General features: G+C 42.2%; 1 protein-coding gene across 1 annotated transcript in view; it reads right to left on the reverse strand.

Moving 5' to 3' along the window:
- LOC126100507 (fatty acyl-CoA reductase 1-like) overlaps positions 1 to 25396 on the reverse strand; it is a 192103-nt gene that overhangs the window by 138577 nt on the left and 28130 nt on the right. Inside the window, exon 3 of the mRNA XM_049911117.1 lies at positions 13008 to 13153. Coding sequence (XP_049767074.1) covers positions 13008 to 13153 — 146 coding nt within the window. The remainder of the gene's footprint in view (positions 1 to 13007; positions 13154 to 25396) is intronic.

Consider the following 25396-nt stretch of genomic DNA (forward strand, 5'->3'; position numbering starts at 1 on the left):
GACTTGGCTCATCCTGACCTTCTAAGGAAATGTCTGCATGGGCAGACACAGAACCCAAATGAATGTTTCAACAGCTTATTTGGAACCGCCTTCCTAAAACTGTATTTGTAGGCATGCATACAATGAAACTAAGCTGGAAGACCTGCTAGAGGCCGAAGACGGGCCATCATATGCATCAGGACAGTTTTAATTAACTGTAAGTAACAAATTTCAAAAGTTTTTCCTTTAAAGTCTATTTCCCGCGAAATAAAAGTTTCAGTACATAAGCCTCATTATATCAGAAACTATCATAGATAAATGAATGAAATGTTCAGAGAGTGTGCATAACATAAGAAACCACCTCTGGTACTACATTCATTAATATTTCATCATTAATATTCCTCCATTACGAAGATAACAAAAGAATATTTTCTGTAGAAAAAACTTAACACTTCTTGTTAATAAATTTAAAAAAGTATTTCTTAAAAACTGTAAAATGTAGCCGGCCGGCGTGGCTGTGCCGTTCTAGGCGCTTCAGTCTGGAACCGCGAGACCGCTACGGTCGCAGGTTCGAATCCTGCCTCGGGCATGGATGTGTGTGATGTTCTTAGGTTAGTGAGATTTAAGTAGTTCTAAGTTCTAGGGGACTGATGACCACAGATGTTAAGTCCCATAGTGCTCAGAGCCATTTGAACCATTTTTCGTAAAATGTACAAAGTAGATTTTAGTACAGTTGACTCTATTAGCATCATGTAACATACAGTAAAAATATTAAAGTCCTGGATCAAATAGTTTTTTTCAGAAATGGGTCAAATACTTGCCTAAATGAACATGGGTTAGATAGGAAGGGTGTGGTCTCCTCAAAGGCATCCTTGACTAATATCAAGTCACCAGGTCCAGTCTCATAGGTAACTAAGGCTCACGACCGTTAAGGCTTGTATTTATAGCAAACCTGATTTACACCCCTACAGTGGCGCTACTAATGCCACTCTTAAGAGACTGGTGCGAAATCATCTTTCAGATGTAGAAACATGCCTACCAGCTTTCGTTTATGTCGCATAACTCCTTCTTGGTGCAGCGATTTCTTTCCCGTCAGTGTATGAAGAAAATTTATACGTACAAAAAATTTTAGTTGGATATCATGACAGTAATTTTTTGTCAACATACGAATAAAAATGAATATCAGACCAAGTGAATAGATTCAAAAGTACCAAGCATACAGAATTCAACACAAAGTGAAATCATTAGATGTAGACATAACTTCAGGAACGCCCCAAGTGACTGTCGTTAGGCCATTACTGATACGCTATGTATAAATGAGATTCTCGGAAATGTTCGAAGCTTCGCGTATGATGCAGTTGGGTATAGAAAATTGTAACGCCAGGAAACAGTAGAGGAATTCAGGATAATCTGCAGGGCATCGATGCTTCATGGAAAGGTTGGCAATAGATTCCCAATGTAATTAAACGTGAGATCTTCCATATAAATACGTGGTAAGATCTACCACTGTTCGCTTTAACTAGGCACGATCAATCACTTGTTATAAGAAACAGCAATAAAATATCAATGATTTATCGTCTGGAGCGATGTAGTGAAGAAACCCTACACTGAACTATCTTAGGAAAGGTACATCTCAAGCTTCGATCTAGGGAAGAAATTCTAGTGACGGAATTCATCCATAAAGATAGTAGCTGCAACGCTCGATCGACCAATTCTCGAGTGCTGCTCAGCATTGGGGGAACCTTGAGAGACAGGATTAATAGAGGAGATCCAGAGAATAGCGGCTCGTTACATCACCATTTCGTATAGCAATAGTGGACGTATAATGCAAATACTCTGCACACTCCAGTAGCAGACGCTATAAGCAATGTATTGTGAAATCCGAGAGGATACCTACCAAGTACTGTCATGCAAAGATTTATTTCGTCCCACTTAAAAACTGTGAAAAAAGACATCTGGAGAATCTGAGAAATTATAACTCTTATGAAGACGTATTGGCAGCCTATCTTACCATATATCATAACGATTCATTTGCATCTGTTCTTTATTCCACCCAAAAGTAGTATCAACAAATGCAAAGAGAAGATAATGAATTTCAAATGTTCACTGATTGATACGTGGGAGAAAATATTTAATTACTCATTTTGCTAAAATCTGTTTCATATCGTCAAAGAACGTCCGAGCCGCCACACAGCATCACATCCAGGGTGCTGGAGCGCCTGGAAGACTAAAGTAGATCTGGTGGAGGTGAGGATCAATGGCCATAGAACAAGAGACCAGGCAACCACAACTAAGCACTGATTGTGAAGAGCGAAGACTAAAAACGGATTGCATTGAGTTAGTCATATATATACACTCCTGGAAATTGTAATAAGAACACCGTGAATTCATTGTCCCAGGAAGGGGAAACTTTATTGACACATTCCTGGAGTCAGATACATCACATAATCACACTGACATAACCACAGGTACATAGACACAGGCAACAGAGCATGCACAATGTCGGCTCTAGTACAGTGAATATCCACCTTTCGCAGCAATGCAGGCTGCTATTCTCCCATGGAGACGATCGTAGAGATGCTGGATGTAGTCCTGTGGAACGGCTTGCCATGCCATTTCCACCTGGCGCCTCAGTTGGACCAGCGTTCGTGCTGGACGTGCAGACCGCGTGAGACGACGCTTCATCCAGTCCCAAACATGCTCAATGGGGGACAGATCCGGAGATCTTGCTGGCCAGGGTAGTTGACTTACACCTTCTAGAGCACGTTGGGTGGCACGGGATACATGCGGACGTGCATTGTCCTGTTGGAACAGCAAGTTCCCTTGCCGGTCTAGGAATGGTAGAACGATGGGTTCGATGACGGTTTGCATGTACCGTGCACTATTCAGTGTCCCCTCGACGATCACCAGTGGTGTACGGCCAGTGTAGGAGATCGCTCCCCACACCATGATGCCGGGTGTTGGCCCTGTGTGCCTCGGTCGTATGCAGTCCTGATTGTGGCGCTCACCTGCACGGCGCCAAACACGCATACGACCATCATTGGCACCAAGGCAGAAGCGAGTCTCATCGCTGAAGACGACACGTCTCCATTCGTCCCTCCATTCACGCCTGTCGCGACACCACTGGAGGCGGGCTGCACGATGTTGGGGCGTGAGCGGAAGACGGCCTAACGGTGTGCGGGACCGTAGCCCAGCTTCATGGAGACGGTTGCGAATGGTCCTCGCCGATACCCCAGGAGCAACAGTGTCCCTAATTTGCTGGGAAGTGGCGGTGCGGTCCCCTACGGCACTGCGTAGGATCCTACGGTCTTGGCGTGCATCCGTGCGTCGCTGCGGTCCGGTCCCAGGTCGACGGGCACGTGCACCTTCCGCCGACCACTGGCGACAACATCGATGTACTGTGGAGACCTCACGCCCCACCTGTTGAGCAATTCGGCGGTACGTCCACCCGGCCTCCCGCATGCCCACTATACGCCCTCGCTCAAAGTCCGTCAGCTGCACATACGGTTCACGTCCACGCTGTCGCGGCATGCTACCAGTGTTAAAGACTGCGATGGAGCTCCGTATGCCACGGCAAACTGGCTGACACTGACGGCGGCGGTGCACAAATGCTGCGCGGCTAGCGCCATTCGACGGCCAACACCGCGGTTCCTGGTGTGTTCGCTGTGCCGTGCGTGTGATCATTGCTTGTACAGCCCTCTCGCAGTGTCCGGAGCAAGTATGGTGTGTCTGACACACCGGTGTCAATGTGTTCTTTTTTCCATTTCCAGGAGTATATATATATATATATATATATATATATATATATATATATATATATATATATCCAATTTGAATGGACGTGTTTTTAATTGCAGCAGCTTACAACTATTGTTAACTTAATTAATCTTGGCTTCATTAATCTTGATTTAAAAGAGTTAATGCGTTAATATTTCGAGGATTGATGAATGTATTGTTCTTCCCAGAACATATTTTTATTTTTATCTCAGTGATCAATCACGTATTCACTGAAAGAATATGTATGATGGATATTTATTTCTCACTTGACTGCAGAGTTTGCATTTTGTTCTTATTAACGATTTCTGTGTGAAGTAAGAACTAACGTTTATTCCCTGTTTTAGCATTTAATCATGCTCAGAGTGGTGGAGAAAGAGTATTCATTATGTACTTAGATTCTCATTATAGGATGATGTCATGTTTTACAGGCAGGTTAAGTAATATATCGAGTGGATTTTTATACATTTATCTAATGATCCTGATGCACAGAAGATAATCTTTAATTTTTTACACACTTGGGAACTGAAGGCTGAAGTACTTTCAAATAAACTCATTTATTCACACACTAAAGGAATGGCGACCCAGCCAGGATGTAAAGTTAATTTTTCTGGCTTAAACAATAAGTTTTAGTAGGAAAATTTCTAGACTTAGAAGCAGTGCGGAGAGAAATAGCTTCTTGAGAGACATGGGAATGCTGAACACCTCTTACTGCATTTTCTGTGAACGCCTGTGTTTTAATGATGTCCACGCCAAATCCTGTATCACGTCCATGACACTCTGTCCCCTATTTCTCCAGAGTAAAAAACATGCTGCTCTTCTTTCAACTTTCTCAGTGTACTCCGTAAATCCTATCTGGTAAGTATCCCACACCGTGCAGCAGTACTCCGAAAGAGGACAGTCAAGTGTAGTGCAGGCAGTCTCTTTAGTAAATCTGTTGGATCATCTAAGTGTTCTGTCAATAGATCGAAATCCTTGCTTTGCCTACCCCACAATATTCCCTATGTGTTCTTTCCAATTTAAATGTTCTTAATTGTAATTCCTAGGTATTTAGTTGAATATAATGCCTTCAGATTTGATTGATTTACCATATGACCGAAGTTTAACGAATTCCTTTCACCACTGATGTTTATAACCTCACACTTTTCACTATTTAGGATCAATTACCGGCTTTCACATCATACAGATACGTTTTCTAAATCGTTTTGCAATTTGTTTTGATCTTCTAACTTTACTAAACGATAAATGAGAACATCATCTGCAAACAACCTAAGACGGCTACTCAAATTGTCTCCTAAGTCGTTTATATAGCTAAGGAGGCCTGCAACACTACTTTGGTGAACGCCAGAAATCACTTCTGTTTTACTAGATGAGTTCCCGTCAGTTACTATGAACTGTGACCTCTCTGACAGGAAATCACGAATCCAGTCATATAACTGAGAAGATATTCCATAAGCACGCAATTTCATTACAAGCTGCTTGTGAGGTACGGAGTCAAAAGCCTTACGGAAATCTAGACTTACTGAATCAACTGGAAATCCCTTGTTAACAACACTCGACACCTTCTGTGGGTAAAGGGCTAGCTGTGTTTCACGAATCGATGTTGCCTAAATCCACGTTGACTGTGTGTCAATAGACCGTTTTCTTTGAGGTAATTCATTATGATCGAACACAATATATGTTCCAAAATCCTGGTGCTTATCGACGTTAATGATATGGGCCTGTAATTTACATATTTAAAGGTGGCTGTGAGCTAATTGTTTTGCTCATATTACAAGAATTATCGTGTCATCTCTCGTGGGCCTTTAACCCACTAGGAAGGTGTGCTGTATTGCCTCTCCCAGCCATCAGTGTGAGTCACTTAACTCGTCGCAGATGGCGTCGATACACTCTCAGTCATGCACCAAACTGCCTGACGTCTTGGTGGCTAAGCAACTCGTTTGGGGGGGAGGGGGGAGGGAGGGAGGCTGGCGGGGGGACGATGGGGAGGGGCGGAGGGAGCACACCATCGTCATCTACATTTAGCGAATATCCCACTGTGGGGTTGATCTTTCTTCCCCTTGCCGATCCACGCAATGCCTGCACCACAGTGGCATAGCAGAGTGTAATAAGCTAACTCGGTTAATATCTTAAAAAAAATAAACAGTAGAAAGAATGGAAAAGGAAGAAGGGTTACATATAAAGATCTCTCACTATGCAGTAGTATCAGGGTAGAAGGAAGGGATGTTCAGTTCAGTAGGAGTGGGTGTAGTGTTTCAGGAGACGAAAAAGCTCCAAGTTGGTTCCTGAAACGGTTAAAAATTAACTGACGAAGTAAACTCTAATACCAATGGAGGTGGTGATTTAATGTTAGTCAAGAATGCCTTCAAGGCAACAAAGACGCTATTATCAGCTTCTCACTGAGTTTGAACGACGTCGTGTAATATGACTACGAGAAGCTGGATATTCCTTCTGCGATATTGCAGAATGACTTGCCAGGAACGTAGCTGTTGTTCCTGATTGCTAGGGCGGTGGTAACTTGAATGTACCGTCGCAAAATGACTGGGTTCCTGACTGCCATGTGGCACTACTGAGGGGAAAGACTATTGTATTCGGCAGATGGCTCTGGCTCATCGTACGGCATCTGCGGCCACGATCTGAGCAGCAGTGGGCACCACAGCGACACAACGAACTGTTACAAATCTGTTACTTCAAGGAATCTGAGAGCGAGACGCTTTTTAGCGTGCATTATATTGACCCGAAACCACTGCTATTTTCGAATTCAGTGGTGCCAAGCCAGAGCTCATTGGAGGGCAAGGAGGAGGTATGTTGTGTCTTGTGATGAAAACTGATTCTGCCGGAGTGCCAGAGAAGTCCGTGTGTTGATTACAAGAAGGCCAGCTGGATACACTGGATTTACACCTGGAGTTATAGTTTGGGACGCGATTTCGTATGACAGCAGAAGCACTCTCGTGGTTATCCCTCATACCCGTATCGCAAAATTTGTACGTACGTTAATCACATGAATCGGCCTGTTGTGCTATTATTCTTGAATAGCATTCCAGGGGAGATTTTCCAGTAGGATAATGCTTACCCACATACCACTATTGTAAACCAACACGCTCTACAGAGTATCGACAATGTCACCTTGGCCTGCTCGACCGCCAGATCTGTCTCCAATCTAGCACATATGGGACATCACTGAACGGCAACTTCAGCGTCAGCCAGAACCAGCATTAACCGTCCCTGTGTTGGCCCACTAAGGGCAACAGGCATGGAGCTCCATCACACAAACTGGCATCCGTCATCTGTGCAACACAATGTATGCACGTTGCATGCTTGTATTCAGCATTCTGGTGGTACACTGGTTATTAGTATACTAGCGTTTAACATCTGTAATAGCTTCTCTCGCACTTACATTAACTTTGAGAGGCACCCACATGCCTTGCTCATACTGTGGCATCAAGCAGTCAGGCCTGCAAGATGAGTGGTCTGCCAAGCGAGTGGACTCATTCTTATTTATCGAGTAACATGAACTCTAGTACTCACAATTAAGTTACAAGTTATTCTCCTGTTTGAATATTACGCAACGGAAACGGAAACGCACATCTGACTATTAGTAATTTACACAACTCTGTTCACTACGCACTGGAAATACCACATTTTCTTTCTTATTTAATGGCTTTGATCAACACGTGGCCATCGCACTAAATATGAATAGCGCACACATTATAAATTCTGGGTATCATGACAACATACTATCCGAAGGAAAAGGCCACCAATCTTTTTCTTTTCACTATCTTATTTATTCCGATGAATTCCATAACCTAAACACACAAATTCTATAACCTACAACAATAACACATGAGAAATTCCGCCCAGTGGGGATGGCTTTACATTGGTGATTCTCTATCTTATGGTCTCGTAATTATTTAAAGCTACAGTGCACTTTCTGGATAGGATGGTGGATCTTTTGCTATATCTCACACTTCGACTCTCACACCCATCATCACGAAAATTTACTCCAGACCGAGTGGTACAAAAAGTAACATGCATAACCCACTGCCTCTGAAACTATCTTGTTACTCTCCCATGCCCACCACACGTACTTAAATTTCATGAAATACATCACACTGGCAACATACAATACAAAGAATAGTCACAACTTTATAATCACATCACTTTCAGCTTTCCCACTTCAGTTTGTATTTGTCCCAGTTTCACACGACACTGCCCCACTTCGTAACTTTTCTGTCCTACTATGAACTCTGGAGGATATATGCACATCTTCCTGTGCAATGCAAGCCAAGTGGCGTTGCTGGATAGACGGCTGACTCACCTTGCTTCTCTCTCAGAGTATTATAGTTTGAATCAAGCGTCACATGGAAACATAACACGCAAAGTAATATTAAGAACATATTCATCACACACGCGAGTCCTCAACTGATACCATGGACGAGTACTTCTCTTTATCCTTTGTCTCATCCACAGATTGAGACTCACATAGTACTCACCACGTGGAAATACTCGTCTCTCATTTCAAGTCCTGCACACGCCATTTCTTAAATATTTCCAACTTATAGTACACACGCTAGTAATTCAGCTTAAGCACTCGGAAGTATTTCAACTTACTGCTACACGTGATTTCATTGTGACCGTTGGTCACTTCCGAAGATTACTACGATCCCCTTAATATTACCCGCCTGACATGTAATTCTCCCCACAAAAGTTCCTGAAATTGAGAAATTATTATTCCAAACTACTCTTAAGTATTTCACATGCATACCATGTCTCCACTCTTGTCTTTACAGAGCACACCTAAGACAGGTCTTACCAACACTAGATCCAGCGGCAGAGTGCTGAAAAAATGGCCGTTCTTCAGGACATCTCGGACCTCTGCCGAAGTGGGGGAGCACCTTGCTACCGTATTGGTCAGCCATATTTCAGGCGCTCAAAGCTCCGGTAAATTTCATCTCTTTGGTTCCACCAAAGGTGACCAAAGGACCGACTCAAAGATGATCATATATCTACATTCACTATCTGTGGTTAGCAGATGACCATACATTCATTCATTTCGCAGATCTCACCAAAGTGGATGTAGGGATTTATTTTGTGGGAGTGCACATGTGATCAGTTAACTAAATAAATTGTCATCCTTTCCTACACTGGTATCCGGCTTCGGTGTATTAAGTGAAATTGAGTTATTATTACAAAAAATATATTGTTCTGACAAGAATAACGAAAAATGTTGTACCTATTTTCAATGTTGGGCGGTACTGTACCCTTTCAACTTGTGATCTTGGAATGTTAATCACGTAAATATGTGACCCAAACAAAAGTATTCCCGAAATTTCATTACTTCTCAACGATTAATTTTTGGTGTTGCGATTTTTTTCCGTCAGTTATAATACGAAAGAAAAACAGAAGCGGAAGTGCCCATACCTGTGGCCAAAAATCACTTAGTGGCTACATTACGGAAGTGTATTGTCAAGCCTTATTCAGACTGTGTACTGGAAAACAGTAAATTACTGAATAATGATTTTGAAGGAATGGTTTGATGTGTGTCTGTCGTCCAGATTTGGGTGACGTTGCAACTTTTTTTTGTGGAGAACATTTAGAAACATTACGTGTGCAGTGTTACCCAAAATAACCAGCGACCTGACTGGAGAAGACTTTTTTCGAAGTCAGTTTGTTAATTATTTTATACACTGTGTCATTAAGTATGACGAACTGCCCTTAGTGATTTAATGTGGAAGACATCCAGATACGTATCTGAAAATTCTTCCTCATGAGCGATTAATAAGACGTGTGTTTCCAAAAACGTATAATAATATGTAACTGGAGGGGTAAAAGTATTTAACTGCAAGTGCAAAAGGATTAAATTATTTTAACAGTAATGTTAAGCACTTATACTAATTGTTTATTTTATGATAAGGCTTATTTCATCGTGAGAAAGAAGCACCAGCGTGCTGGCAATTAGATGTTGAAATGGAGAGTGGTAGTAGTTTTGTTCTTACTAAAATATTAAGTGGCCGTTAATTATTTCTCTAAATTATTGATGTGCAGTGGATCTTATTAAATATCATAATTATTACTAGTTGATTGTTTCACAAATGTTTAAAATGTGCGGTATATTATTAAGTGTGTTATTAGAGTTCAATTGCTGTTACTTCTGTAGCAGCTTGTTCCAATATCATCGCTTGTCGAGTGCTACAGAGAAATCTAAGTCATGCCAGAGCGCAACAGTTAAACTAAGCGAATTTTTCGCCATCACTTTAGTGGAAGTGGCTAATAAACCTACAAACAACGATGAATTTTATGTATACAGCATGTGAATCAGATTTTGATTCCAGAAGGAGAAATAAAAATTAACATGAAGTAACAAGAATAAAATACTTTTAAAGAGAGATTTCAGCCATAGTGGTTAACCGAAAGTGCAGAGCAGATGATGTTTATTCCTGCTATTAGCACCTATCGCTAAGATGTCAAGGATCAAGCCAGCACTTCCTAAATTCAGACTGGGATATTTAACGTAATGATAGGTTAGTCGCCAATGGTTGCAGCGTATTTATTGCAGTAAAAAATTCAATAGTATCTAGCGAGTTTATCACGTTTAACCGCGTGTTAATTAATCTGGTTGAAGTTAAGCATCAAAAGTAAAATGGTGATCTGATAATTTTATAGACCACCTGCGTCAGAAACTGTAGTGCTAGAGCGCTTCAGAGAGAACCTGCAGAATTTGATGCATAAGTTTCTTGATCATGTTAATGTAACATAGGATGGACTCTGAGCACTATGCAACTTAACTTCTGAGGTCATCAGTCGCCTAGAACTTAGAACTACTTAAACCTAACTAACCTAAGGACATCACACACATCCATGCCAGAGGCAGGATTCGAACCTGCGACCGTAGCGGTCGCTCGGTTCCAGACTGTAGCGCCTAGAACCGCACGGCCACTCAGGCCGGCTAACATAGGATGGCTTCCACTTGCCAGGTATAGGAGAGTGATATCAAAACTGGTGCCAGAGATAGGGATTGCACTGAATGACTTGTCGAAAAATTATTTCGAACTGACAGAGAAACAAATCGTGAAAGTAACGTCTTAGGCCTCGTAACATAAAACAGACCAGAACTTCTCGAATCAATTAACGTCGAAGGACGGTTGGGGGGAGGGTGGATAGTCAGTGAGCGTAAGGCTGTGGTAGCACCTATGTGTACAGATATTACAAGAAATGTTAAGAAGGACAGGAAGATATTTTTGCTTTGCAAGAATGACAGGATACAAATTGTAGAGTATCTGTGTAGTCAACGTCAAATATTCAGTGTTCGGGATGAAGGTGTGGAACACAAATGGGAAAAAATTCAAAAGGATCGTTCGATATGCCTTAGACAATTATGTTCTAAGTAAGGTCTTCAGGAACGTGAAAGACCCACTGTGGTGTAACAGTCTTGTTAGGGAAGTACTATGTAAACGAAGAGAGCTTTATCACAGATTAAAGAGATGTCAAAATTTAGCTGAGAAACAGAATGTGAAAGAACGGAAATGAGCGTAAGCAGAGTAATGAGAGAAGTGTTCAGTGACTATGAACGTAAAATTTTGACAACCGATCTGATTGAAAACGCTAAGAGGTTTCGGTCTTACGCAATACCAATAAGCAATTCGAAATCATCTGTTCAGTGACTATAACGGCACCGAAACGGAAAATGCGATATAGGAAGTCTAAACATTGTATTCGGTCTTCCGAAACTGCTTCACTACAGTAGATCGTAATAGGGTCCCTTCTTTACATAACCGTAGGAACTTCGAAATGGCAGGTATTGAAGTAACTGATCGCGAAAGCCGCCCACAACGTACTTAGAAAGGACTGAAACGTCCAAAGGTAGCAGTGTTAAAGGTTGTCAAGAACACCTTTTTGTTGCTTATCGCACTGCGAACTGTCGTTTTCGACCGCGAAATGTGTGGGAACCAACGCCCAAGGAAAGGGGGTGATTTCATTGACGCCCTTTAGGCCACCCTCTGAGGCTTTTTCGTGCTGATTCTGAGCGGCGTGTGTTTGCATTGTTTTCCTCAGCCACTCAAAGAAAATCGCGGTTCTAACATCCACCGCAAAGGAGTAAAAATAAGGGGTGAAATGTGGGTAAGAGAGGGTGTGGCGGCCAGGTGTCACTGTGACGTCATTAACCGACCTTACACGTCAAAAGAACTTATGAGCTGTGGCCTTTGTTTCGCACGTGTCAACACCTTGCTGTTTGAAGCGTTGTCCATGGGTGAGGTTGTAGGGCGCCGCGATTTTGCATCATTACGGAGGAATGTTGTACGCACCTTTCAGCCGAATTTCAAACTTGTGCTTGGCAATGGGAGACAATTATAGGGTTAAAAAAATTCAACAACCAAGATCACATAAAATATTTCTTCATTCACGACAACCGGTTACAACAGTCTTTGCTGTCATCTTCAGGTCTTAAAATCCATTTTATTGTAAAATATGTTCATTTCACGCTAAACCTCACGTATAAGGTATCAAGCCGATAAAATTCAGCACATTTTAAATGTTTGTCACCGTCAAAATCTTTAAAAATATAAAACACCTTGTCCAAAAGACCATGTCCGTATACATATTGCTCACAGGTGCTTGTTACATCATACAAAAAGGTACACAATAGAATATCTGTTTACATATACCGGACACTTTCTGAACAGTGCGAATCCACTTTAAATGGCGTATAACGCACGACTCAAATGGATGTTGAATTGTTTTTAACAATTAAAACAGATCACTCTTCAGTACTCTCGAAATGAGAAAATTCAAACAATTATGGGGTTTCGAAAAAGTGATCCTTTAATTCTGTTACACAGTGCACTTGTTCTTTTTATTTTGGATTTAATTCCAAATAAGAAATTGATCTTAAAAAAATGAACATCTTCAATAATAGCTGTTTGGAACTAATTTCGTAGTAACGAAAATAAAGTTATTCTGCACCACAGTACCAAGGAATTGTCGAATTCGTCACACAGAATCGCTGGTGTAATGCATTGCAAAGGAACAGTAGATCGATGTTGCTTATGTGATTATAATGTTTCGGCTTATCAGTGTAGGGCTGACAGCATTTGGTAGCCTTAAATACACCAAATGCCAATAAAAATAAGTGAATGGGAAATACTGGTTCTTTTTATTTTGCTGAATACAAATCTACAGATTCGAAGTGTATGTAGTCTAATAAAAACTGCTGCAGTTCTCTCTAGGATAGAAAACTGTGAAAGTTAATCACTCACAGTGGGAGTATCTGCGCCAGTTGTTCGTCGTCCATGATCCTGATCAGCTTCAGTAGCTCTTCAGCCTTCAGTCCTGGAGGGTAGAACTTCTCCTCGATTTCGTCTCTGGGGGCATTCGAATACGCCGTCGACATGTAGACGAAAGCCTGCAACCAAGGAATAAAAATCCCTTAACTTCTGTGGTAATAGTTATGGCCTGTGAGAAAGACAGATGTGCTCGAGAGCATGTGAACCTACTTCTGATAGTAAAGATATTCTGTGACTAGAGTCCGTATTCATTTCAACGACATAATTCTTATCTGTCGAAATAAGATGAGTGATTAAGCAAATATGAGATATTTATTGTTGTGGTATGTGAAGGACAAAGATTTGGACGACATTTTACTACATTTCTGTTGAATGTATACCTCGCCACGGCGATTTTTAAAACTCCACTGACAACGAAGAATTTTCTAGTTCCTATACAGGGAGCATCATAATCGATGGCATAAACGCATACAATTAAAAAGTACTTCTACATCTTCATCTACTTCTATGTACATATTCCTCAAGCCATCGTGTGGTGCGTGGCGGGTGGTACACATTACCATTAATAGTCATTTCCTTTCCTGTTCCAACTGCAAAGAGAGCGAGGGAAAAACGTCTATCTATACGCCCCCGTACCAACCCTAATTTATTTCTCTTTATCTTCGTAGTTCTTACGTGAAATGGACATTGGCGGCAGTAGAATCGTTCTGTTTTCAGCTTCAAATGCCGGTTATCTAAATTTTCTCTATAATATTCCGCAAAAAGAACGTCGGCTTCTTTCCAGAGATTCCCAGTCGATAAGTTTAGATAACATTACTGGGGTTTAACAGAGATCTTCGAATTAAGTAAAATTAGTAAAAAACAATCTCACAGTACAATAATTTATTAAAAATATGACTGCGCGATCGAGAATGTTTTCCGGTAATTTTATTTCCCGTTGAGTTCTCGAAGCATCCCGTAATATAACTCTTCAGGCTTTCCCGGCGATCTAATGACATCTTGGGTTGTCTGGTGTTCTGCCGGATATCAGCGTCGTACTTGCACGATATTTCGGTCACGTAGCTCGTGGCCTTCATCAGGTGCGACCTGAGACTACTCCTCGAGTGGATCTGGTCCAGTATTTATGCCTATGGCCTTCCCCCTCCACCAACGGCTGCAGGCGCTTCCTCTGTGGTCCGCGCCCATTCCCTGCGACCTGCTGGAGCGTTGCTGCTCCATTTTCCGTCCGCTGCGGTTCCAGGTGTTCCCTCTGCGGTCCGCGCCCACCAAACCCGCTCCTGGGGGTTTCATCTACGGTCTGGAGTACCAAGCGTTCCCCCTGCGGTCCGCGCCCGCTCACCACGGCCTGTTGGAGCGTTGCCGCTACGTTTTTCGTCCGCTGCGGCTCTGGATGTTCCCTCTGCGGTCTGCGCCCACCAGTCCCACTTCTGGGTGTTTCATCTTCGGTCTGGTGCACCTGGCCGTCCGTCAGGGGCTCGTTTTCCATCTCCATGTCTCTGGTTCTTCTGTTTGTGTAGTGTTGCAGCTGGCCCCGCTGCTCCTTTAACAATTCCAGAGCCGGATCCCAGGCTCTGCTTAGCTGGTACCCTGTGTCACGGTTCATAAGATCGTCAACCATTTTAATTTCTATCGATTCTCTTATAACACTGTCCCAAAATCTGGGTGTTTGTGCTAGAATCTTGGTATCCTCATACTTCATGGCATGGTCTAGTTCTAGACAGTGTTCAGCAATGGCTGACTTGGTCACCTGTCTTAATCTAGTGTGCCTCTGATGTTCTTTGCACCTGATCTCCACAGTTCTTGTCGTCTGGCCAATGTAGGACATGCCACATTGACAAGGTATATGGTAAATCCCTGGTTTTCGTAACCCCAGGTCGTCTTTGACACTCCCCAGCAGTCCCCCAATCTTGTTGGATGGACAGAAAACACACTTGATATTGTGTTTACGGAGGATCCTACTGATTCTGGCAGAAATAGAGCCAGCATAGGGCAGATACGCCACCTTCTTTGCTTCATCTTGGTCTTCTTCAGGAACCTGTGGTATATTGGCTGGTTGGAGTGCCCTCCCAATTTGTCTGTCCGTGTATCCATTCTTGGAGAAAACTGTTTTGAGACGTTCTATCTCTATAGGTAGATTCTCTTGGTCTGACAGGGCACGTGCTCTGTGGACCAAAGTCTTCAGAACTCCATTCTTCTGTGCAGGGTGGTGACAGCTGCTGGCCTGCAGATATAAATCAGTGTGTGTTGGTTTTCGGTACACACTGTGGTCAATTGATCCATCTGCTTTCCTCTGGACTAGTACATCCAGAAATGGCAGCTGGCCATTCTTCTCCAGTTCCATGGTGAACTTGATATTAGGGTGGCATGAGTTAAGATGTTCAAGAAACTCATTGAGCCTGTCCATCCCATGTGGCCAGATCGTGCAAGTACGACGCTGATATCCGGCAGAACACCCGACAACCCAAGATGTCATCCCGTAATAGTTTCGTGTTGATGGAATCTTCCTGTAACAAATCCAGTAGCCCGCCTTTGAATTGATCCGATGTCTTTCTTTAAACTGACCTGCTGGTGATCCAAAATTCTCGAACAGTACTCGAGAATGGGTCGCACTAGCGTTCTATACGTTCTTGTCTCCTTTACAGATGGATCACACTTTCCTACACCAACTAGAAGTTTTGTCGAAGCAATCTTGTACCCTCCTACAGTCACTCAACGATGACACCATCCCGCACACCACATCACCATCAACAAACAACCGCAGATTGGTGCTCATCCTGTCCGTCAGATCATTTATGTATATAGAGAATGACACCGACCCCATCACACTTTCCTGGGGCGCTCCTGACCACACCCTTGTCTCTGAAGAACGTTCGCCGTCGACGAGAACCTAGTTGATTTTATCACATAAGGAGTTTTCGTGGCACTCACTTACCTGTGTACCCTCCTTAACAGACTGGACTGGGGCACATTGTCAAAAGATCTTCGGAAACCTAGGAAGATGAAGTCTGTATCTTGCCTTCATCCACGATGTACGGGATGTCATGTGAGAAAATGGCAAACAGAGTTAGGCACGATCGATGCTTTCTCAAACTGTGCTGACCTTTGGGCAGAAGCTTTGCCCGTCTCAGGGAAATTTGTTGTATTCAAACTGAGAATATGTTTAAGAATTCTGCAGAAAACCGATGGTAAGGATATTGGTCTGTAATATTGCGGATCTTTTCTTTTACCATTCTTATGTACAGGCGTCACCGGCGCTTTTTCCCCCGTCGCTTGGGACTTCGCGCTGGCGAGAGATTCGCGATAAATGCAAGCTAGGTAAGGGGTCAGTGCCACAGAGTGCTATTTTTAAAACAGAACTGGGACTCCATCAGGATCTGGAGACTTATTTGCTTTCCGTTCTTTCAGTTGTCTCTCAGTGAGGCTTCTTACTATGTTCTTCATATGGGAGTCTACGCGATGGTCAAACGACGGTGTGTTTGTACGATTTGCCTCCGTGAGCGATCTCTTACATGTGAAATTTAAAACTTTGGCTTTACTTTTTCTGTCTTCTACTGCCACACCAGAGTGGTCAACGGGTGACTGGATAGAAGCCTTCCACCCGCTTAGCGATTTTACTTAGGACTAGAATTTTCTCGGGTTCTCGGCAAGGTCTCCCACTAAGGTACGACGGTGGTAGCTATACGCTCCGTGCACCGATCCTTTTACAGAAGCACGAGTTTCTACTAGATGGTACAAGCAAAAAAGTCTTTTAAATTTGGGCTCTAAAATGCGAAACGTAATATCTATGAGCACTTAGTCATCTTTGATACTGTGAATTAAATTCTTCTACACCAACCTCTTTGCTTTCCATATTTTGAAAGTCGGTAGTAAGGACCAAAACAGGAAAATAATGAACAGTGAATATGGGTTCTAGAATGCATACCTTAACAGCTACGAGCACTTGTTTATCTTCCCTATTGTGGAACACATCTCTCCTTCTGGAAAGAACGTACTCTTAGCTGTTAGGGTATGAATTTTAGAGCACATGTTTACTGATAAACTTTTCCTCGGTTTGTACGTACTGCCTCCTCTCAAAGTATGGCAAGCAGAGAGCTCAACAAAAGTCTGCAGTGACAGAGCACAGAATGAGCATCAACGAAGGCCACACATTTGCTTTTGAATAGCCGAAGCCGGCCGTGGTGGCCGTGCGGTTCTAGGCGCTGCAGTTCGGAACCGTGGGACTGCTACGGTCGCAGGTTCGAATCCTCCCTCGGGCATGGATGTGTGTGATGTCCTTAGGTTAGTTAGGTTTAAGTAGTTCTAAGGTCTAGGGGACTGATGACCTAAGATGTTAAGTCCCATAGTGCTCAGAGCCATTTGAACCATTTTTGAATGGACGAAGGTGCTGTGCCACGCTGACGGGTTCTGGGATTCGGTCGTCAGAAGGGCGGTAGAAATGAGTCGCTGCTGCAGGTGAGTGTTTAAGAAAAGCATGTACCAATTCTGTCTGCGTATACAATGTGGTAAGATTTATGCGCAGGTGCGAGAAGATGATTTAAATGTTTGTGTAACCTGTATGTGAGATAGAGCAAAGGAACAAGTTCCGTATTCACCTAGTGGAATGTGGTAAACCTCCTAAAAGCTATAAGGGGATTATCAATGCCCGTTTTCTCGGGAGCTATCCAAGGTAATAAAACAAAGCCGTGCCAGGTTATTGAGTCATATCTTATACATATTCCGGTCTACTATCAAGTGTGTATCTTTGTTAGGAAAAAGCACACGAGATTTTTATGGAAGTTCTTAAAAATTTATGTAATTGAAAAAAAAACATATTTTTATGGTCAAATTATGAGCGCTATCTCTATCTTTGTAGATTCACATAAAGATAATACAGCTGTCAATAATAAATGAAATTTTAGAGCTATAGCTTAAATATTTTATGAGATAGTGGGAAACATTTGTAAAAGAAGTAGTTTTTCAGAAATCGCACCTGATAGTTGAAGTAAAGGAAAATTCACTGTTGAATGAAGAGACAGCCTAAAACCCTCCAGCTGTGAAATCTTTATCTTCTTCAGTATCAACTAGACGCAGTCTCTTTCTTCGTCTGAGGGATCTTGCAGCTTTTGTTGTTCAAATGCTTCAAATGGCTATAAGCACTATGGGACTTAACATCTGAGGTCATCAGTCCCCTAGACTTAGAACTAATTATACCTAACTAACCTAAGGACATCACACACATCCATGCCCGAGGCAGGATTCGAACCTGCGATCGTAGCAGCCGCGTGGTTCCGGACTGAAGTGCCTAGTACCGTTCGGCCACAGCGGCCAGCTTCTGTTGTCTTTTTGACCATAATTTCTGCTTTGGAGACTCGCTGTCTATCCAGATCTCGTAGGAATGCTTCTGTATTATCGCCAAACTTAATTTAAAATTGCTTCAGAACCGTTATTATACTTGCATTTCCATAACTGAAGGTGATCACAGCATCGTTGACCCTAACCGTCAGTGTCTTCCAGTCACAAATACGTTTTTTGCAACTACGTCCATACAAGACTGTTGAAAGACTCATTTACATTTTGAGTTTTTCCTGTGAAGCATTTCTTCAGAAGATCTGGATGTGCTACGCTCTATATATTGACTTTATTACTGCTCCAACAGCTTCAGGGATGGTGTTTCCATGGGTATATTTGGTTACTGCTGCTTCACATTTGTGAACAGTTGTCTAGTGGCTTCTCTTAACTTGATGTCTTGACGAAAAACGTTAACCATACTGCTTTCCTCATTCTTCCAGGTTATCTGTATTCTTTCTAAAGGCTTGGCCATAGTATTCACTTAGCTGATCGACTGTTTTGTCAGCCACACGTCCTCTAATAGTCTTGGTATCTTCAAACATTTTGCTAGAAAAGTTCTGCCTGATTTTACGTAGTTGGGTACCCATTCGTTTCTGCACATGACAGAAACTTTTTAACTTTATCGGTGTTAGGTCATGATAGGGCCTGCTATCAATTACTGATCTATATGAATTGGAATCACTATCAACAACGAATTTAGCACAGCGAACCTCACACTGTTCTTGAGAGTGCTGAAAGATCTTCACAGCTGAGGTGATTTACATTCGTCCATTGGATCACACAGATTTATTCCTGACAGTTGTGTCCACGCAATTGTTTCTTATCAGTAGTGGTACCCACTTTTGTACATCCATGGCAATGTTTTCACAATATTTCATCAACAAGCACCTTCCCGGTATCAAAGATGTAACGCGTCTTACAAAACGTGGATGATACCATGCGTTATACCACAAACAGGAAGCAATGTCACATGAAAATACAGTATAATTCTAAGTCTTAGTCTTCTTCGTCTTCTTCTCCCTCTCCCTTTCTGCTAGACAGAGCAGATAAGTAGTTATTAGCTTCTCACCTAAACAGTGAGTTAGTATCACTTAATTCCAGTAAGATGGATGTAGAGGAATTATGGGTAAAGTTTAAGCATATTGTAAATCATGGTCTCTAGAGTTACGTGCCTAGTAAGTGGATAAAGGATGGCAAAGACTCACCATGATCTAATAATGAAATTCGACGGATGCTGAGGAAAGATCTGGCAGAGAACGCGAGAAAACTTCGATCTTGCTTAAAATCGCTGGATGGGTGTAAGGCTTCCATTGACTCCCATGTTGATCAGTCTGCTGCAGCGGTTGAAGATTGCAAAACGAAAGCCGAAGTTTTAAATTTCACTTTCAAGAAATCGATCACACGTACCGTCATTTGGTCGTCGGACAGACTCTAGTACAGACGACATAGTAATAAGAATCATTAGCGTAGAGAAATAACTGAATGATTAGAAAGCAAATAAATCACCAGGTCCGGATGGAATCCCAGTTCTGTTTTACAAAGAGTGCTCTACGGCATTCGCCCACTACCTGGCGCGCATTTATCGTGAATTTCTAGCCCAGCACAAAATCTCAAGCTACTGGAAAAAAGCGCAGGCGACTCCAGTATATAAGAAGGTAAAAGAACGGATCCGCAGAATTACAGGCAAATATCCCTAACTTCTATTTGCTACAGAATCCTTGATTATATTCTCAGTTCGGACATAACAAAATTTCTTGAGACTGTGAAACGTATGTTCGTAAAACAGCAATTTTTTGGAAAGTGTCACTGATGCGAAACTCAGCTTGCCCTTTACTCACATGATATACTGAGAACTATGAGTGAAATGCAACAGACAGATTCTATATTTCTGGATTTCCGAAAAGCATTTGTCACGGTGTCCCACTGGAGACTGTTAACGAAGGTGAGAGCATATGGAATAAGTTTACAGATATGTGAGTGGTTCGGAGACTTCTTAAACAATATAACCCGGTGTGGTGTCCTCGACGGTGGGTGCTTATCAGAGAAAAGGATATCGCCAGGAATGCCCCAGGGAAGTGTGATAGGATCGCTGTTGTTCTCTATACACACAAATGATTTGGCGAACAGGGTGGGCAGCAATCTGCGGTTGTTAGCTGATGCTGCCGTGACTTTAGGGAGATACAAGACTACTTAAGCCAAATTTCCAGTTGGTGTGATGAATGGCAGCTAGCCCTAAATGTGGAAAAATGTAAGTTAATGCGGATGAGTAGGAAGATCAAACCTGTACCGTTCGGATACAGTTTTACTAACGTTCTGCTTGCCACAGTCAAGTCGTTTAAATATCTGGACGTAAAACTGCATAGCGATATGAGGTGGAACGAGAATGTGAGAACTGTGGTAGGGAAGGCGAATGTTTGACTTCGGTTTATTGGGAGATTTTAGGAAAGAGTGTTTCACCTGTAAAGGAGACCACATGTAGGTTGTTGGTGCGACTTTTTCTTGATTATTGCAGGTCGGATTGAAGGAAGACATCGAAGCAATTCAAAGGCTTTGTTACCGACACTTTCGAACAACGCGTAATTGTTACTGAGATGCTTCGGGAAACCAGATTGGAATCCCTGGAAGCCGGCCGCTGGTGCCCGAGCGGTCCTAGGCGCTTCAGTCTGGAACCGCGCGACCGCTACGGTCGCAGCTTCGAATCCTGCCTCGGGCATGGATGTGTGTGATGTCCTTAGGTTAGTTAGGTTTAAGTAGTTCTAAGTTCTAGGGGACTGATGACCTCCGATGTTAAGTCCCATAGTGCTCAGAGCCATTTTTGAATCCCTGGAGGGAAGACGACATTCCTTTTGGGTAACACAATTGTGAAAATTTAGATAATCGTCATCTGAAACTGATTGCATTACGATTCTACTGCCACCAATGTACATTTCGCGTAAGGACCACGATGAGAATATAAGAGAAATTAGGACTCACACGGAGGCTTATAGATATCCGTTTTTCCTTCGCTCTGATTTCGAGTGCAACAGGCAAGAAACAGGCAAGTAGTGGTACAGGGTACCCTTCGCCACACACCGTAAGGTGACTTGCGGAGTATGTATGTACCGGGTGATCAAAAAGTTAGTATAAATTTGAAAACTGAATAAATCACGGAAAAAATGTAGATATAGAGGTACAAATTGACACACATGCTTGCAATGACATAGGGTTTTATTAGAACCATAAAAATACAAAAGTTCAAAAAATGTCCGACAGATCAGAATAGCAATAGTTAGCATAACAAAGTAAGACAAAGCAAAGATGATGTTCTTTACAGGAAATGCTCAGTATGTCCCCCATCATTCCTCAACAATAGCTGTAGTCGAGGAATAATGTTGTGAACAGCACTGTAAAGCATGTCCGGAGTTATGGTGAGGCATTGGGGTCGGATGTTGTCTTTAAGCATCCCTAGAGATGTCGGTCGATCACGATACACTTGCGACTTCAGGTAACCCCAAAACCAATAATCGCACGGACTGAGGTCAGGGGATCTGGGAGGCCAAGCTTGACAGAAGTGGCGGCTGAGCACACGAAACGACGCGCGCAAGAGATCTTTCGCGCGTCTAGCAATATGGGGTGGAGCGTCATCCTGCATTTTGGTTCTAATAAAACCCCATGTCATTCCAAGCATGTGTGTCAATTTGTACCTCTCTATCTACATTATTCGGTGGTTTATTAAGTTTTCAAATGTATACTGACTTTTTGATCACCCGGTAGATGTATATGAAAAAAAAAAATGGTTCCAATGGCTCTGAGAACTATGGGACTTAACTTCTGAGGTCAACAGTCCACTAGAACTTAGAACTACTTAAACCTAAGTAAGCTAAGGACATCACACGCATCCATGCTCGCGGCAGGATTCGAACCTGCGACCGTAGATGAACCAATGCAGCAGGATGTTTACTCTAGAACAACGTAAGTCATCGCCTTCAAGAGCAAACAGTTCATAAGGTAACTTGTAATAGGGCAAGTGCTATGGCACCTACAAAAATAACTTGTAGAATAAATTATTTCAAAATAAATTAAAAATACTAACAAAGTTAACGAAACTTACGTGAAATTAAAGTGAAAACTCCAACAACAACTTTTCTTAAAAAAACTAAAGACCTACATGTTATAACTACACGACTTTTTGTACTCCTCTTAATCCAACGAGCGGTGTGATCCGTGGCTGTCGCACCTCCCAGTCCTGGGAGAGGTCGCGTAAACACGCCCGGCTAACCAGGGCGTTTGGAAGTATAGCCGACGATCTTGTCAGTCGAGCTTAGCATGGGATGCGGTGTTAGTAAAACTACTTGGGGAAAGCTTTGATGTGAGAGCGGTGAAGGCATCGAGCGGAATACATAAGTAGCACCATGACTCACGACCACACCGCCGTCCACCCTGCCAGGACTTCTCTACCCCAACCTCCGCGATGTTTCTTCCGGAGGCTGGGGACTGCCCGTAGGGCTCTCAGCGGAGCAGTCTTCGGCCCAGCAGCTATAAATGAATGAAATGGATAAACCGACACGTCCCTTGAAAATGACGAACAGGAGACTCTTGAAACGTTGCGACAATATGACGTAAGGATACGGCTGATAACCCGCGAATATGCCATCAATTGATACTCTACATTGATTTCACATAATCAAAACCACATTTCTGACGCTGACAGGTTGAACAGCAAATAAGGATAAAAAACAATGCACTTAGTTATCGACTTTTTATCGTTTCAGTCATAAACAACGCTTCTTACACTACTTATTTTAAACAAATTTATTTTGGTCAGATTTTGAACATCTGATTGGCTGTGACCCAGCCACCGTACGCTATTTAATTACAGGACGTACATACAGCCACTTCGGATGCACAAACTTTTTGTCATTTGACCACGGTTTCGATTGCAGTGGCGCAATCTTCATCAGAATAAAAAGTTACATGGAATACATGAAATCACACCATGGTTTAAAACGTCTGAGCAGACATTTCAAACCATGATGTGATTACATGTATTCCATGTAACTTTTTATTCTTATGAAGATTGCCCTACAGCAATCGAAACCATGATCAATTGAGACAATTTTGTGCAACCGAAGTGGCTTTATATACGTCCTGTAATTATTTTGGTCACTTTAGAAGTGAAGTATTCATACCTTTCGGACTGACAGTTCTAACAACCCTACCACAACAAAGGTAAATATTTTAATAACGATTATGGTATTGCTCATGCTGCTAAATACTGCATTATCGGGCAACAACAGTCATATTATGTGGCAGGTGTCATTAGAGCACAGTTAATAGTCATTTCATGTAATAATGAAAAAACTAGGCACTCATCTTTTTGTGTTTCCCACGCTGGTCTCATCGTAAAATCATGGCTCAATCGTTGAAGATCTAGGTGGTTATGACTCCAAGCTCGGATGCAAAGAGGCCTGGGTTTTATTCTGCTATATTCAAAAGTTTTGTAGATGCGCTTCGCAAACCATTCTTGAAGATTACACCTTTCAAAGTTAGCACAATAGTGATGTAAAAAAAAAATCAGCATTTCGAATTTAAGTTACACTTCCTTTTAATTCCTTTTATTGCAATATCAGGTAAACACAAAACATCACTTCACAATACAAAACATACTTGAAAACATCTTCATCACAGTCACTGTTAAAGTTCACATTTTATAAGCTGACTACGTTATGCGTCTTTCCAACATGACGTCCAAGGCTTGACTTTCTCAACGTCCGACTCTCTAACAACTTAACAACTAACTAACTATCGCTTACGCGCCCAAAAATCAGAATTACAAGTACGTCAAAGATCATAGTGACAAAAGAAAGAATACACATAAGAATAATATCATTGCAATATAAACATATCGATGTATCAAAAGTGAAATCAAATCTGAATGTTGTCTCAGAAACATGTTAAGTAGTTAACCGAAATACAGTAGAATATTACTGATATCGAGAGGTTCAGGTGAGGTACCATAATGGTTACGTAATTCAAGTACCAGTACACAGTATAATTATTTATTATAAATTACTTAAAAAATCGTTTTAGAGCTTTTTAGTTTATTGAAACAAAAGTCTAAATTCTTCTCCTTCATTTTTTAACCATACTGATCTGCTTTCTGATTCAGTCTGTCCTTTCATCTCTTGTTGCAGAACAGTATGTATTTGATTCTTCTTCTTTGGTATGCCTGTCTTCTGGAAGGTTTCGACTGGACGCTCCATTTTACCCTGCCTTGTGTTTCTCCCATAACATTCTAAAGAGTTCATCACTTATTACTGACATAAACCATTCCAGGTCTTACTCGTCTTCCTCTCCCTCTCTTATCTGCAATCTTTCCTTCATTCACTCTTCCTTATTTCTTCTGTTCTTTTCCCCATTCGTCATTTCGGCTGTCCATTGTACTGTAAGTACACCTCATGAAAAAAAGGGAAGTACCCGAGGACATGTTCGGATGTCAATGCAGTCTGCTTCAGAAGTGACGGTCAATAATTCACACATGGAAAGTACAGGCCAAAAGTAGCTAAAAAGCTCCTATTAAGATGGGATTGCAAATCAACCGTTGTCGAGGTAAACTCCCCTGGATACCGCGATATTCATGTTGGTATCTCGAAGTTTGGGATCGACTATATTTGTTTACGTACTCGCAACTACCACCGTACACTGCGCCGTTCCGGCATCACAATTAGTTACGAACGTGAAGGCACCATGGACAGAGGTTACGCCAATGAAGAGTACGCTGACATGCACTTCATGAATGGCAAAGCGAATGGCAGCGCCCTTGAGGCTGCACGATTGTATGAAGAAGCTTATCCTCTCTACACGCAGCCCGACAGGCGCACATTTAGCGGGTTACATCAGCGCCTTAGGGAAACCGGGAGTTCCGCACTTCATGTTCTAAAAGATCGACGCAGATTCATAAAGCCGATGCTGAGAAAAAGGTGTTACGCGTTGTACACGAACGTCCGAGTACTGAGTACTTCAACGAGGAGGACTGCTACCCAGTAGCGTGTCAT

Source organism: Schistocerca cancellata, chromosome 9 (assembly GCF_023864275.1).
Source record: "Schistocerca cancellata isolate TAMUIC-IGC-003103 chromosome 9, iqSchCanc2.1, whole genome shotgun sequence".
Classification (NCBI taxonomy): Eukaryota; Metazoa; Arthropoda; class Insecta; order Orthoptera; family Acrididae; genus Schistocerca; species Schistocerca cancellata.